Source organism: Molothrus aeneus, chromosome Z, assembly GCF_037042795.1.
Source record: "Molothrus aeneus isolate 106 chromosome Z, BPBGC_Maene_1.0, whole genome shotgun sequence".
NCBI classification, from domain to species: domain Eukaryota; kingdom Metazoa; phylum Chordata; class Aves; order Passeriformes; family Icteridae; genus Molothrus; species Molothrus aeneus.
The window spans coordinates 18,228,736-18,246,488 of NC_089680.1; the positions used below are offsets into that span (position 1 = coordinate 18,228,736).

The 17,753-nt window shown below is 38.7% G+C and overlaps 1 protein-coding gene across 2 annotated transcripts in view; it reads right to left on the bottom strand.

Annotated features, from left to right (window-relative positions):
• Positions 1 to 3,756: 3,756 nt before the first annotated feature.
• The window catches only part of NTRK2 (neurotrophic receptor tyrosine kinase 2), a 197,665-nt gene continuing 183,668 nt past the window's right edge, over positions 3,757 to 17,753 (bottom strand). For both annotated transcript variants that reach the window (XM_066569673.1, XM_066569671.1), the window contains 2 exons: positions 9,923 to 10,081; positions 3,757 to 9,106 (listed from right to left, as the gene is read on the bottom strand). In XM_066569673.1, the coding sequence (XP_066425770.1) occupies positions 8,921 to 9,106; positions 9,923 to 10,081 (345 nt within the window). In that variant the 3' untranslated portion in view covers positions 3,757 to 8,920. The remainder of the gene's footprint in view (positions 9,107 to 9,922; positions 10,082 to 17,753) is intronic.

Genomic DNA, 17,753 nt, shown 5'->3' on the forward strand with positions numbered 1-17,753 from the left:
GTTCACCACAGAACAAAAGGAGGCCTATTGTTAGCAGTTCACCCAGTGTTTGCCAGTGAAAAGGAATAATGTTCGTCACTTCTATCAGGATGTGAACATGCACAAGCCAAATCAGTTCAGACAATTGAGGACAGGGACATCTTGTTTGCCAGGACTGTACCCAAGAGTCACGTGAGGTTGAGGGCCAAGGCAAATGCTCTCCTCTGCGGGGGCAGCTGTGTTGCAACTGGTCTATCCCTGATATATGGTGGGGCGTGATGAGGAGGGCAAACATCTCCATTGAGCCATAAGACACAAGGGTGCTGAGAAGAGATGTTCCCATGTTACTTCTCAGTGGATACCCCAAGCCTCTCAGGACTACTTGGGGCCTGAAGACAACAAGTTCAGCTTCTGTCAGCTTTGTAGGCTGTACTGGCTCCCATTTCCATGTTTTTTCTCCTCTGTCTTACATGGACAAAGCATACTGTTCACCTGCCCCATACATATTGAGAGCATCTGCTGTCTCTGCAGGGCTCAGAAATTAGAGGACACTTAATATGTGCAAAAACCAATTGGCAAAGAGCTGTCTGCTTCAAGGGTGAAGTTGATCACCTCTGCCAGATTGGAAGGTTCTGACCTGCCAAATCAAGCTGGGGAAGAAAAGAGCTTCAATTTAAATATTATGCAGGTCCAGGGCTAGTAGTACCAGGTAGAAGGGCAACAGAAAAGTGGCCAGGAGAGGAAATTTTTTCCCCTTTGATCTGCTATCATTGACCAGTTGTAAATTGCTTTCAGATTGTGAAGCAGAAGGTGATGAATGCCTTGTTATTACTTGTGCAGCCTCAGCTTTCCAAAGAAGGAGCTGGGTTACCCTGAACAGGAGACTACCCTGGGAGTTACTGATATAAATTGATACTCCCACTCCTGCTAATCATCAATAAATTACTTAGCCATTCGCAACAGTTCCTAACTGGGCTAACTGGAGAACTCAGATTAATGAACAAGCAGTCAGCTCTGCCCATGTTGCAACACTCTGAATAGCAGTATATCACTTTTTATGTATTTAAATTAACTGTTTAAGAAAAAAAATGCAAGGACAAAAATCAGGGTAATAGTGACAGACCTGGACTTTCCATGACATTAGCGGTCATTGTATCATAGCAAAGAACTGCTCGGCCTAGAAACATCTTCTTCTGTGTTGCAAGTGCTCAAAATATGTGTAAACAATTTTCCAAGTATCAGTTTTATTTGTCTTTAAGGTCAGACAGGAGGACAGCAAAGCTACATGTCTAATTTTTACAGCATATTTTATACTCTTACTCCCTGATTTTTCTTACTCATCTCTTCTTCCATTGCATTGTATTTAATACAGATTCCAGCCATAAACAGCACATGCTCTTTAGTTCAAATTGTTATTCCTTGTTAAAATGCATTTATTTTCATGATGCGATTATCAGTTCAAAAAAGTAAAACATTTGTTTTACTCTCCACTGTTTTGCTTATGGTCTTTTTAACTAGTATTCTTTACTCAATCACTGATAAAAATAGACCCAAGCCCTAAAATCTTCCAACTATCAAAAGCCATGAATTGCTGAAAAAACTCTGTCTGTTGTGCATGTCAATCTATGCTTCAGAGGTTGAAGTATGGGGGTCTTAGCATAGAAATTAATTGGGTAGTTCTTCAGGTGTTTACTGCAAATATTTTTCTTTCTTGCATGAAATTTTTCGTGCCAGAACCAATGGTTTATGACAAATATTAATAAGCTGCTTTGGTAAGCAAACCTGGGAGCTGGTTAAGTAGACTCTGCCTACCCTGTTCTGAATAGATCCACGTTGTTTTTTTTTCTTTTTGTCCTTTATAAGGCCATGTGTTTTTTTTTTAAACATAAGCTTTCTCACCATTTAAAAAGGAAATTATTATAGCCATTAAAAATACCAATGGGAACAATCAAGAGGCACTGTGAATCACCTTTAAAGCAATACAGCGATCAAGATGATGTTCAAGTTATATGAATCATTTAACACAAAGACTTCTTCACTATGAAATCAGGTGGGGAAATTTGCTGAGATTTAGCGGTAGCAGGTCCAGGACTTATGTTGCATATTCCTTGCTGACTTGGTCAGGGTTTCACAACTCTCTGTGGATTTTATGCAGGAAGTAAGCACTGATAAGCTGAGAGATCTTCAGATGCTGCTATGGAAGGATATTGCTGAGCTGTGCATGAGTGATCTTAAAGAGACTATCAAGTCTGACATGTTTTGGGAGCTTCAGGAGCTCATTAGTCTTTAACAAGACTATTGTTCAACCTGAACTAACACCTTTACCCTTACAGTTGCAGTGGACAGAAGGCAACAAAAATGGCACCAGTCACTGCTTTTAAACTGAACCTCTGCTCTGATACACACCGCATGCTGCAGGGCCGTACGTGCCCAGATGAGAAAAGCAGATACAAAACTCATCTCCTTCGAGTGACCAAGTGATGAGCAAGTTCTTCAACACTTCTTGCCTGCCCAAGGGCCCATCTGGGATTCAGCTAAAAAGATCAGTGGGACTCTGTTGGTACAGGATGGTTGCCGGGGAGGGGAAACCTAAAGTGGCGTCTTGGGTAGGCTGGGCTGCGCAGGAGAGGTACTTGCTGTAATGCTGCAAAAGTTCTGAGTGTACTGCTGAGGCACTCCATGGGCCCTGCTGGCTCATCTGTGTCTTAGGTGCAAAGCCTCCATGAGGAGTGGTAATGTCCTGTCCCTGCTGCAGCTACATGCCCCGAGCCTTAAAAATCCCTGGGGAAAGGGAATGGGGGTGGAGTGTGTGCAGGCTGTTGCACCCATGCTGATGTGACTGCAGGACGATGCTATATGCTGAGGGTTTCTGAAGCTCTCACTGCTCCCAAACAGACTTCATCACAACCAGTTGCCTGCAGAGAGGTGTTTATTTTTGGGATAGCAAAAACCCAACAAATCCAGAAGGCATCAGGATTTTACCATGAAAGTAGGTAAGGCATTTCTAAGCCGCTGCATGAACATGAACTGTCAACAAAAATTTTTAGTGTGTTTTAATAATATTTTCAGTTTTGGACAGATTTCATCCTGAGGCTTCTCCTCAGTAGATTATTTTCCTTTGACCTTTTGAATGATTGTAGCCAGCTCATCTGTCTTGAAGAGGTCTCTTGGCAGAAGGAAGCACATATATTCACAAAGTGGGTCTTGTATTGTTTTACTCTGGCCTTGAAGGGCTTGACTGAGATCAAGCCAGATTATGGAGTGATTTCTAATAAAGTTGCTGAACCTTCCTTTGATTGTCCATGTTCTGAATCTTAATCAAGGACTTGGATTTAATGATATATTTGTTCACAATATATTCATAGAAGACTGACATGAGTTAAAAAGAAAAATCTACATTTTTAACAGGGCTGCAGTTTGAAGGACACTTTTAGGAAAGTGCCAGAAAATACCTGAAGGCCTGCTTCTGCTAGAAGATAAGCAGATGTTTGCTGCCAGCTGCTCACATGAACAAGAATGCAAATAGGACCTTCCTTTGAATACTGAAGACCAAAAAAATGTGTCTACCATTAGGATGGCCATTCCTTTGTCCTATTAATTTTGGTCAGCTCTTCCATGAACTACGAGTTCAGCAACCTGCTTTTGCTTCCCAGTTTTAGAGTGCAAACTTGCCATGCTTCTAAGCATACCAAACGTTTCCTTAATTTCATCCTAAAAAGAATAGAGGTAAACAAAGGCATTCAAACAACAGAAAACAACACACAACACCACATAAAATTTTTAGTGTTTTAAAGTAATAATTTTATCTTTCTTTTGGATGACATTGTTTATTGTAAGACATCATTTTTATTAAATACACTGTAATACAAGAGACTTTCCATGTCATGTTGAGAGAAGCTGGTCACATGATTCACGAACAAAACTTTTAACACTGATACCTAGGCATCACTTTGAAATCAGCCAAGATGCAATGAAAGTTTTAAAGCAATGACTACTTGTAACAAACTGCAAAACAAGAACCACTAAATATTTCCACAGAGACATCACATTAAATAAATTTTTTAAAAAAAGGAAAAAAAAGAAAGGAGAAAGATAGCTCTACACACCAGGTCACAATTTGGTGACAATATAGAGATTTATATTTGTATGTAGATATCTTCCTCTTTACCTAAAGTGACAAACGGAGTGATATCTAGAATATATACACATAAATTATAAGTGGAGAGAAGGGCTGGGACAAATATTTCATAATTAATTGATTCTCTCTCTATTGGTGATTCAATTAAACATAAATGTTAAATTAAATTATTTGTATATAAAACATTCTTAGGTGCTTTTCTACAAGTTACAGAAAGATACACATAAGCTGCAAGAATTAGGCCTCTGGATAGATTTGATTTGTTCTGTTTTCTCACATATTTCAATCAATGGCCTCACTTACTAGCAGCTTCCATAATCTTTGCTCAAATATTCAGTGTCTATAAAATATCAGCCAGTCATCACTCAGAACCTTCTACAAGCAAACAAAAAATCCCCACAGATCTTGTGCAGAATGCATAGACGGAAAAATAACACATCCATCATTTCCCATTTCTTCTCCTGAGACATATGTTTAAAAGATGGCAAAATAGTCACTTGGTTGCTATTGTGAATTTCACAGTGTTTTCCCTGCAACATGTAGACTTTTTTCTTTTTTTTGCTTCATATTTGTGATGAACAACACATCCCCCCACCCTGCCCCAACAAAGGTGTTTTAACTAAGGCTCTAAAGGACCTCTTACTCAAAGAAGCAGTGGTTTATTCCAGCCCTCACAAAAAGAAGATACAACTTCCTGTGCTATCGAAACCTTCATCTCTCTTTAGCAATCCCAACCCAACTTCCTCTCCAGTCCCTCCCTTCTCCTCTCCCCCACATTTTATAGCAGTATTGGAAATTCAGTTACAGGCCTCAACAACCCGAATGTGGACTAGTTCTAGCACATATACATTATACCTTAGTCATTTGGGTCATTTAATTTCTTTTCAAAGTGTTTTGTAAAAGTCTACCTTGACCACAATCTCTTATAAAGTTGAGGAGGGTACAGACAGAAAAAAAAATAGAGGGAAAAAAAGAAATAGAAGGAAAGAAGGAGGAAAGACAGGAAAAGAGAAAGAGGGAAAGGAAATGATAAAAAATAGCAAGGATAAAAAAAAAAAAAAAACAAGATCAAAAAATAAGCAGTTACTTATTAACCTGTAGACAATATATAGATATTTTGCTTTATGGGTCAAAATGAATGCAGTCCTTTAGAAAGTGTAGACTCCATCAGGCATCATGGGATGCTGTTGCTTTACAAGTGTCTTTCTCCATGGTCAGTTCTGAGTTCTGCAGATCTATTGAGAGTGAAGAACAGAGTGCGATGAATGCTACTATTATTACTCCTGAATGTCAGTGTTCTTGTTCTCCAAGTCATGTTGCAGTGTGAATAGTTCAACTCGTTCTTGGAATTATTTAGTTACTGCAGGCAAGTACAAAATGCTAATGGAGCTGCACTATTGTGCTAGAACAATAAAACAACAGGAGCAGAAACCCAGAAAAGACAGTAAAACAAACTCTGTTTTCTGAGCTTGGAAGCTTATCTGTTAATTTCATTGTGAGAAGTCAACAAGTGAGATGGGAATGGAAGAAATGTTTTTATGCAATCATCTGGGGAAGAAAAGTGCTCGTTGTTAAATCTCTGGCATTCTAGCACTGCCTCTGCTGCACACCAGTTAGTTGAATCTTACAAATATAGAAAAAGAAATATCAAAAGAAAAAAATTTGGTTACTCAGCAGACGTTATCAATTTATTAATAGCACTCTAATCATAATTGGTAATAACAGAGGTGTATGTAAATTTATACATATACACACAGCCCATACATAATGTGCATGCATGTCTGCACATATATAAGTAAAATACAACAGACATAGGCATACATGTATATGCTATGTGTGTGTATATATATATATGCCATATGCAAACACACATATATTATATATATCTATATGGTCAGTTCATAGCACAGAAAGTCCTATGTCCAGAAAGACTTTTTAAATGAGCCTGATTGTCATAATTACTTAGTGTACACAATTTACCTGACAGTGCAAGCATGATGAATATGCACATATACTCAACCTTCATTGTGATTTGAACATATTTCTTCCTCTTCTCTGCTCACTCTGCTACACTTACCCATCTTTTCATGAACAAACGCAAACTATGTATAGCTACAGTTTACAGCTTTTCTACTTTGATTACACATTTTATGCACTATCAAGAACATTAATGATATAGGTCAAGGTTATAGGTGGTGGCTCTGTAGAACATTTGGTCCTTTATAAATTTAACAAACTGCTATGTTATTGCACAATGCTTTTTAATACTATTTATTCTCTGAAATGACTCTAAAAGTCTCACTAGTAAACCAAAAAGAAGATGCCATTAAGTACATTTTCAGGGTCTTGTGGTTATTTTTGGTATACATTCTTTCAGTGCTTGCAAAACTTGCTTGCTTTTGGGCTGGAGACACTTTTACAGTAAAAGCATCATCTTAGATGCCTTTTTCTCAGAAAGAACTAAGACAGAATATGCAGGTAGAAACTTAGCAGCCCCCTCCACCAACTGCACCCTCTTCCCACTGCACAGTAAGACGACTCTGATATCTTTCTTTTCCACCACTGTTATTTTGAAGATCAATTTCAAATTCCTTTAAAATATAACATTCATATTCTCAAGAGAATGGGTTTCACTGGATGCTCAGTCTTTTTCTAGTTTTCTGTGAGAACTTCCAAGACAGTCTAGATAAAATCTTAAGGCCCATTTTGTAGGAATCTTCCTCTGGCTTTTTATGTGTTTCCAGTTCAGTAGCAGTTAAGAAATAACATCTAGTTTATTAAAGAAATACTGAGTATGGCTTTATAGTTACACTGTCATGTTTATTTGTAATGCTGCCTTTTCAATGACATTGAGAAGGGTCAAACTTCATCAGTGTCCAGTGAACTGTTTTATTCTGAAAATGTTCAGAATTTTTATAAGCTAGCTCTAAAAGCTTCTGAAGGAAAAACTTAAAGTGCCTCAATAAATAATACATGCGAGCAAATTATATATTAAATGTGCTATGGGAACACTTACAAAAATAAAATGCTTAATTTATTAAATAAAATATCCCCAACACGAAGATGGACTATTTTGATCTGGCTCATATCAATAAGAAATAATAAAAAGAGAAAATGGAAAGAAAGATCACTTTTTTGCAATAACGCCCCCTCACAGAGGGAGGCAGAAGTCTTGAGGAATAGGTAAGGTAGGTTTTCATTTGTAAGAATTCATATTAAAAATAATCCTAGCTCTAAATTTCAAATTGTCAACTTCTAGTTTGAAAAACAACATGTATGCTCATGCAGCGGTCATCAACACAGTGGCCATGCAAATGTTGTACACATACAATGCCAATCCAACCAAAAATAAATTATTTAATAAAGTGTTTATGTTGGTTATGACAGCAATAGTACCAATACAAAAATGACGCTGAGGTCAGAATCTTTGCACTCTGAATAGCAAGCCATAACCACAGAGTAAATTTTTTTTTTGTAGAGATCTTTATCCCCTGCTATGTCTCAAACATAACCAGTGATCTCCGTGCTTTAGATTATTCATGTTATATCAGCCTATAATATCTATAACATTGTAAAGGCATTTTAACATGGCTAATGTCCTCCATTAGCCCCTTCTAATGAAATATAGGTTATATCATTATGAGTTTGCTATGTCTACTAGGGTGTACTACGAGATGAGTGATTGTTTCTGCACAAAGGGCATTAATCGACAAAGACCATGCACAGTTTTGCTTGCACGGTTAAAAAAAGAAAAAAAGAAAGGATTGAGGAAGGAAGGATTATGCTGCTGGACAAGCACAGCATAAGATACACCTGCCTCAGCATTTATAGTTTGTCCTATCAAAATCCTTAGTTCCAACATGTAATCTTGAAATTAATATTGTATGTAACTAAATCTAGCTTCAGCCTTTACTAAAAAAGACTAGCTGGAGAACATTTTTTACACCAGTGGCATGACAATATCCTACCAGAAGACAAAAAAAAGGCATGTGTTTACTTTATCATGTTGTAACACAATTGCGTGCAGTGCAGGCAGCATCTTATTTTGTTTTACTTGATTCTGGCAATGAATGGTGCTGGCAAAGCACCTCCTTAAACAATTCCTTAAGTCCTCAGAAAGACTCTTCAGGGAAATGGCTAAACCCCTTCTTGTCTTCCATCAAATAACTTCAGTGTTTTCATGTAGGGTTGGATGCCACCTGATTTCCCGAAGTCCTCCAGATAGTGTGTCACAGAAGAGTGTCTTCTTTCTATCTGGCTTTGTCTCTGCAAAGAACATTCTTCATGCAGAGAACACCAGTCTTCTTTTTCCACCCACAGGCTGAAGCAAAAAAAAAATGAGGTGAATCCATAGAAACTCCCAGTAGCTATACAGCAGAAATCACAAAGTTTTAGTCAAATATATTTTTCCCTTTTTTTCATCCACATCAAAGGCATGAATACAACAAGGCATTGTTAGTTGTGGTGGGCAAACTGAAGAGTCTGCTGATATAACAGATTGGATTTTTAAGGCCTTTGTCTATGCAGAGTTACAATAATGCAGAAGCCAAATTGATTAGAAAGACAGGAGATAAGGAAAAAAAAAAGATAGAAACTGAGAGAAAGAGAGAAGATACGTCTTGGTAATGTCTAAAAAGTCAATACTGTGTCTACAGATGGAGAAGCACACATTGCTTGCCCTTTGAAAGCTTCTCCGTAACTTTGTCATTAATACTGTCAAAGTTAAGAACACATTTTAATGTAGTTCAGTGGCAGTTGAGCACATTCATTCCCGCAGCCCAGAAGAAGAAATGCTAGGAGACTTTAGCCTAAAATATCCAAGTAGACTGGAGATGCCTTGGCCAAGTTCTGAAGGAGGGAGTGGATTTCTTTGATGTTAAGCCTCATGTGAGGCTCCCGTTGCCAACAGCCCAGCATCAAGTCATACACTTCCTTTGGGCATGTGCGAGGTCGCTGCAGGACTCGGCCCTGAGTGATGCACTCAATCACCTATGAGAAATCACAAGCAAAGGATCAGCTGTGCCAGCTACATAGAGTTCACCCATGGAAGAGTTAACTTTAACCATAGCAGCCTCACTGGTGGCTGCTATGCAGCCATCTCTGGAAAGGACTGCTTTTCTCGGCAGATGTATGAGCAGCAGTATACGATCTGGAAAATTCACTGTAATGTAAGTGGTCAAAGAGCAATAACTTCACTCATGTTAAGTTTACCCACACTGACCACTCCACACATAAGGAAATCGGAGCTGGGAATTAATCCCATAGCTTCTCTCTCTACCCAACTACCACCTCAGAAGGAGGATAAATTTTCAAGCTGCTCATAGAGCATCATTGCCTCTCCTCTCTACCTTCTGCAAGCATATGAGTATCATTGTGGCTAATCTCTGGAAGGGGGATACTTGTGACTGCCTAGAAATCAAGAGATATCTTGATTACTTCAATCTAATCTGTCTGTGGCTAAGGACAGCCACTCTGACACAGTACCATGTATGATACATCTGTTCAGGAGATAGCTAAGGTCCTTTTGATTGTTTCATGGTCTACCCAGGGCAGACTTTATGCTATGCAAAGGAAAAATTAAATTCCAACTGCTGTAGTTCTGCTTGAACACCTTCCATCCATTCAGGGGAGAAAAAGATGAAAAAGAAGAAATTCAAGCATATGGTTCATGACAACACAATAAATACCATATATATGCATTGACCTTTAAGAAATAAATTTGTTGCTGTCTTTTTTCCAGAGACGCTACACCAATAATTTGCATAACAGATTTCCAAATTCAATTTGAGAAAATATTACACACACCTCGTTGTTTGAGAGCTGATACCATGGCTGTTTGCCATAAGTAAAGATTTCCCATAATACAACTCCCAGGCTCCAGACATCGCTTTCTGTGGTGAACTTCCTGTACATTATACTCTCTGGAGGCATCCAACGAATGGGCAGCATGGTGTGACCCCCAACCTGAGAAAAAAAATAAAAGAGTTAGAAATAGTTTCTTCAGACCCTCACAAGACAGTCTAACGACATCAAACATGGAGAATCCATGGTTTCTTTTTTTTTCAATCTGGTAATATTCACTTTGAGGATCTTTGAAGAACGGGGATTCATGGTTCCAACTCCTCTCCCCCAGCAACAACCACACAATATGTTCCTCAACAAAAATCTCAAAAGATGTTGTTTCTGAAGTCTGAACTAATCTTTAATGTTTACTTGGCACACCCTACCTAAGGAACAGGAAAGTCTATATTACACTACCAGCCAACTTTGAATTAGGCCAGTTTCACTCTCTATTTTAACACTCAAGAAACGAAAAAAGATTCATTAAATGAAATCTGGAAAGATGATTCTCTTAGAAACTCTGCAACATCAACTGACATACATGAAGACAATGTGGTCTGACTGTATGAAATGGTAGGAGGATCTGTATGGTTGAATATCCTAATTTTGACTGAATTAAAGCTATTTTAGCATCTGAATAAATGCTATTTTCTCTTGTTAAGTTCCACAGTTAATATATCAAATTATTTTATTCCATGTTAACTACACTGTCCATTAAAAAAAACCAACAAAACACACCAGTCCTTTGGATATATTCCCTTGATAATAAACAGCTTGTAAGATAACGGGTTCCTACCTCAAATCAACTCCTGTTGAATGGGACCTTCACTGAATGAATGCCTTTCTGAGAGCTTTCAGAACATTTTTAACTTTCCTTAGACTTAGATTTCCTAACCTTAATCTAAATTTTTTGAAGTTTTTGATTTCCAGGTTCTAAACAATTTATTATTCCTGGCATGTCCTATTCTGGTTGGATCGCATCAATAAAGAAATCTATTTAAGTAAATTTTAAGCAGTGTAGCTGCTGAGATACTGTGATACAGATACACAGATATGCTAGTTACTTTTGTACCATGAGAGGTGAGAACATTTCCAAGGAAGATTAAAAAAAAAAACAAAAAAACCAAAGCTTTCTCAAGGACATCTTATTCTTGATTAACTCATTTTCCTTTCTGAAAATATATTTAGTTATGAAGCCACATTTACACTTTCAGGATTCTGTCAATTCAAAATATAATTTCTCCTTTGCCATGTAACTTTTGTTACAAATAATGGCCTTCTTGTTCTCATGTTCAAACAGCAAATGGAAGAAAAACCCAACAGTCAGGGTTAACATTATCTCTAAATCACACAGGATATCCATTACCAGTTATGGTAATGCTGCACTAACACTGAATGGTCAACAATTCAGTGTTAGTGCAGCATATCAAACACAGCAATGGCTATGAGAGCTCAGTCCTGTGCATCACTACACGTTCATTAGCAGTGATATCCATGTTCACTACTGATTTCATAGAAACACAAAGTCATGCTAAAATGTTCATAGACTTAGTTTATTATGAGGCGCTTTTTCTACTCTCTCCATATGAGATGTATGTGAGTGATGGAGGAGTATTACTTCACAGGTTGTTGACTGACAGGCAGGGCTCCCAGTTTCAGTTCCTGGCTACAGTGTGGATGTGCTTCTGACTCCATGCAGGTCGCTATGCACAGGTGTCCAAGCCATTTAAAAAGGGACCCAGTTCCTGTGCTGGGTCTGCATTGCACTGATAGAGAATGGATACACATTTTTAAGTGCTTTTTCCAATTTGGCCGATTTGTCTCTATGTTAACAGTTTATCTCCCTGGCAAACAGACTGGTTGTAAGGCTCTGTGCTTTGGTATTTCTCATCAACTTTGATTGAAAAGCCCCTCAAATATGTGGGGAGGTTGAACACACCAATATGCTGAGATGCAACCAAACACTCAGTTTCCCACCTTATCATAACCTAAACTGACATGACAACCAAACGCTTCCAAGCCACTGCCAATTTTAAGCCAGTCTTGAGAGGTATTTAATTAGAAAGACAAAAACGTTAGTCCTTTAGAAACATGCAGCCACATACACCCATTCAAAAGGCAAGTGCCATGAAAAGATCGTTAGTGATGAGAACGTTTTGGTCTCATTAAATATTAAAATGGCTCTTACATCTGCTCATCATATAATCTCTGCTACTGGTTTTGTTCAGCAATTTGACTCATTCCTTTAAAAATTAATGAAAGCCATAGGCAATAAAATATGTGACCTTACTTTTTTTTTGGTCACATCTTAAATCAAGAGATTTTGAAAAAACAATTTAAAAAATCCCCAACCACTCTTCAAATCTTATGTTTTTTCACTACAGATCCAGTTTATTTTTGGTAGGATTCCATGCTGAGTTTTTAATGCCACTCAAGAAAATGAAGGACAATCTCCTCTAGAGTAACATCACCTCTGATCTGTAACATCACACCTAGCTGTCTCTCTTGGCAGTTGTAGCAAGACTGACTTGTTAGTATTGACACCAAGAATTCAGTTTACAGGTAAGCACAAGGCACAGGGCTCATTGGTGCTCTTCCCAGATCATCTTGCCTGGAGCTGTATCCATTCATGTCCCTGAAGGCACAAGAGTTCACCGGACAGAGGGCTTGACCAGTACTGAGAAGTCCTGAGGTCTCTCCATCTCTATCATTCATGTTACTTCAAACACCTCAATATCTTTATGAAGATAGAATTTATTGCCTTTCAAGGTATCAACAAAAGTATATACAGGGTGGTCTTCTTGACAGATGGCACTGCAATGAAGACAATTTATTGCCTTTTAAGGTATCAACAAAAGTATATACAGGGTGGTCTTCTTGACAGATGGCACTGCAATTATGTTATAAGATAACCTTGGCAACACTGACCATGTGTGGCACACTGTGCATCTAACCATGGTCTTAGAGCACCTTGCACTTTAGCTCAGTTCCACCGAAACCACAAGTACAGGCCAAAGGCATTTCTTCAAAATGCATGTTTCCTTCTCTATTAAAAGTCAGTGGTTACTGAGTCAACACTCACTCAGCTCAGAAAAGAATTAAGGGCTCTGCTAGTTGTATGCCTAAAGTGAAGCACATACTTCAGAGCTTTTTGAACTGAAGCCTAGGACTTGACACAACTGTTTGCAGGGTGCCTGAAACAAATTGTGTCTGTTGAGAGCTTCTTTTGATTTTTATCTTAAGAGTCCAAGTGCCCAAGGGTTGTGCCATAGCAGCAGTGAAGAGAGGTGGGGTGCCTTTTTGCTGTTGTTGCCATACTCTCAACAAGGTTAGGAGGTTTTTTCCAAGAGGAACCAGTGAATGAGAACATTACTTCACTGACCAAAGTTTAAAGGTTCTGAGTGCTTCAAAGAGATGCCTTCAGCATATCCTTTAATAAGAAATGCAGGTTATTACAAAGCTCTCAGGTATCACCAGTATTCTGCAGTGTAAGGTCCCTGCCACACATACTGTAATTTCAGTGCCTCTTGATACACATACATTTCAAATGGTTTTGTGCTGTACAGGCTACAGTTATGCCTAAATAAAGCCTTTATATTCAGTCTAGCTAAAGTTATGACAGGATTAAAAACATTAGAATTTTAACTTAATATGTTATCACTTTAAAATTCATAATGTGGCTGTATGACCATTTTATGTATACAAATTAAAGTAGGTTTTCTTGATACTTACCTGAAAGCAGCTGCATTATCACCATAATACCATATAATATCACAATTCTGTTTTATTTAGAGTTGTACTTCTACAGAAATACAGACTTAAGAACTTACTTCCAAATGCCAATTTATGAAAGTACACCCTAGCCCAGCTATAGCCTTTCATTATATTCTAGCTAGCTTTTACTAGCTGCTTTTACTAGCAATACTGGGCTGGAAAACCTGTTAATTAGCCTCTGCAATGTGCAAACAATCCACAGGGAGGAGACTGCTATGCCAAATCAGTGAGCTGTTGTGTTCTCCAAAGAAGCTCTTCTAAGGAAAAACTACCACAATGTCCCATGTATGAAATGTTGCACTTTCCACTACACAATGTCATTAACACTTGTCACCACTTTAAGCAACCATCTTTACAGTGAATTTAGCACTTTGAAAGGTGCCAGAGAAGCTGGCCTTGACATTGTTTTAATCTATTTGCAAACATTAATCTTCTAGGCCTGCTATAGAAGGACCATGTCTTAGTCTTGAAGCAGGGCCTCTAATTTTATAGTTTAAGTTCTTCCAATTAAAAATATATCTGTCTATACCCTGAAATGTTCACTATTCCAACTTCATGGCCCAGCTGCCATAGAAATCCAAGGCCTTGTGTCTGATGATTGTGAGAAAATGGTTTTCTTACAGAGAAGAGAGAATGGTTTTCTCTGTAAGAAAAACCATTGAAAAACCAAATGAAGCCTTGTATTCCTGCTGGAAACAGAAGACAGTGGGTGTAGCTGGGGGAAGCCAGCCTACAGAGATATGGAAGGCACAAGGGGTATGTGGAGCTGCACAGATAAGACACAAGCCACAGGCCAGGAAAGGCACAAGAAATAATCACAGATTATTTCACACAGAATCATCACACAGACTTGCCAAGGTCATCAGAGACCTGAAAGATTGTCTATTTCCTCATCTAGTTAATCATCTAGTTCTAGATCATCTAGCATCACCATAATCACCCCTAAACCATGTCCTCAAGTGCCACATCCAGATGCCTGTTGAACACTTCCAGAGACTGTGACTCCACCATTTTTCTGGGCTACTTTTCCAGTGCCTAATCACTCTTTCAGAGAAAAATTATTTTCTAATCTGAACCTTCCCTGGTGTAATTTAAGGCCATTTCCTCTCATCCTTTCTCTTGAGATATGGTAGAAAAGAGCAAGCATCACCTCACTACAACTTCCTTTCAGGCAGTTATAGAGAGCAATAAATTCTCCCTTCAGCTTCTTCCTCTCTAGACAAAAAAACCCCAGCTCCTTCAGCTGCTCCTTGTAAGGCCTGTGCTCCAGACCCTTCACCAGCCCTGTTGCCCCGCTCTGGACATACTTCAGTAGCTCAGAGCAAGGGGCCCAGAACTGGACACAGGATTTGGGGTGTGGCTTTACCAGTGTGGAGTACAGTGGGACAAACACTGTCCTTGTCCTGGTGGACACACTATGTCTGATACAGTCCTGGATGTCATTGGCCTTCTTGGCTACCTGGGTGTGTGCTGGCTCATGTTCAGCTGCTGCTGACCAGTACCCCTAAGTCTTTTTCTATGGAACAGCTCTTAAAGTACTCCTCCCCCAGCCTGTAGCACTGCATGGGGTTGTTGTGAACCGAGTGCAGAACCCAGCACTTTGCCTTGTTGAACTTCATGCAGCTGTCCTTAAGTCACTCCATCAAGATCTCTCTTGCAGAACCTTCTGACCCTCAGGCAAATCAACCAGTACTGTTGCTAAGATGCCCATTTAATCAATTCACACCAGGTTTATGCCTTATTCATCTGAGTACCATGAGGAGGGATTGGCTGCTTCTTTGCAATGCATGCCAGCTGCAGCCCAGTCTAACTGTAAGTTCACTGGGGGCTGTGGTGCTGGGGGTGATGGGTTGCTTTGGGGCTCCACAACCCAGCTGCAGGGTGCTGCACAGTTAACAAGGGACAGGACAGAGACCAGTCAGAACAGTCTTCCTCCTAAATGCCAGTGACCATGTTTGGGGAAGCTCCAGCACCCCTGGAGAGGACATCAAATGGAATTCCCAGTGTTTGCAGGCGTTCTGTTACATAACCCTTTTCTGATTATCTTTTTTTCCCCCTAATTTCTGGCTTTAAGTAGTAGATTACTCTGAATTCATGCACTAAAAAGCACAGCAACCAATTGCATAGCCTTGGAAAACAAACTTCCTCATTAACATTTCACGTTCCCATGTTCCCACGATTCCTGCAGAGTGACATTTCAGTAATGTGTCATAGCACTTTGTATATTCTGTAAAGACTAGTGATGCTTTTTCTGCCAAGAGAATAAAAGTAATCTCTTTACTTTGTTAGCCCAGTGAAGCTGAATGACTGTCAGGGGTTCAGTCCTGATCCTGTCCCAACGTCCTGTCTGGCTTGTCTGGTGCATCTTTCCACAGTCCTGCTGTTTTCAGGCCTTTTGAAATTCAGGGTGGTAGACTTGAGTGCAGCAATATAGTTCAGCATATGTCCAAATTAAAAGTCATGTGACAAGTATATATTCAATCTCTTTAACACAACCGCACCTTAGTCTGTCAAACTAGAAAGGAGCTGAATCTTTTGAATCATTTGTTCACCCTGTCCTAAAAAAAAATCCAGTATACTTGCAAGATAGTGCCATTTTAGGGTATTTTTCACTATTTATATTTTGGTCTTCTGACTTGTTTTCCCATCTCAGGATGATATAACTGCAAAGAAATGTTCTTTGCAAAAATTATCATGTCTTATTGCTAAAACTGAAAACCTCTCCTCTCTTGCTGAACATCTACTCTTTCCCCCTCGTAAAGCTGGTAAATGTTTCTCTTAGCATATGAAAAAAAAATCAATAATTGTTATTTTCATTTCTTTCATGCCCTGGCCTTGCAGATGAAGTCAATGTCTTCTCTTGAAATATCAGTCCTGCATGTCTACTTGCAGAAAAGAAATATATTATTTTCATAGTCATAATAAACCATACCACTCCAATATAAAATAAGGCATATTATTAGACAATAGCTAAAAATGTGTCCTTTCATTTTCACTTTTAACCCTTATTTATTAATTCTATCAGTGGTTTTGTCAGAAAAGTGAAACGTGGTCTTACAACATTTATTACACTCTAAATTCTCTCTTCAACTGCTCAATATCAGTTCATTATTGTGTGAAAATTTTGTGTCACAGAGACAAAATTCTTCTCGTTAGCCTCTATAAAACCACAAGTAGTATAGAGAAGATGAAGAAAGACCAGTTACTCTGATGTTCATGCAACAAAACAACCAGAAGTTACCAAAAGATGTGTAAATGGCAGGTTCATAATGAAAAAAAAGAGGCACCCTGTCACCTAATGTACATTTGCTTGTGGCACTCACTGACATGGGATACTGCCAATGGGATCAAAAAGTGATTAAACAAATTGATGAAGGATAAAGTCTGACAAGGGTTATCAAATATGAAGTTACTGTCTCTGGCCTAGGGAGCTCTGGAGCTGCAGATGCTGGAGGCTGAGAGTACTTGAGGAAAATATTAATATGTGCTTAGCATGTTTCCATACTATTCCACAGTTACTAGTTTCTCACAGTGACAGAATCCTGGACTAGAAGGGGTTTTGGAGAAGTTATTCCTATGTTTCTGTATAGATGGGCCACATATTGCAATATGCAGTCCTTACTAAACCTCTCAGCAATGCTTATGCAGGGCTAGAAATAATTCTGGCATAAAGATGGAATGATGGGGAGATACCACATGAAATTAAAATAGATCAATGATCTAGAGCATCTTGCAATTCAGCATCATCCAAAGATCTTAAAATGTTAAGTTGAACAGATACAGAAATGGTGCCTATTGTTATGTTTTACACAACACAATATCAATTTGGGCCAGACAAATAGGATAATTAATAAACTGTAGTAGTTATTGCACTACAGGCCATTTACTCCTCTAAGAAAAGAAGATGAAGTGCACTGGATGTGAGATCAGATGAGTGCTGTAAAGAAGATGATGTGATTCACATCTCTGATTAAAAGAAAGATCTCTTATCAGAAAGATAGAAGTGAAGTTAACTTGAGTA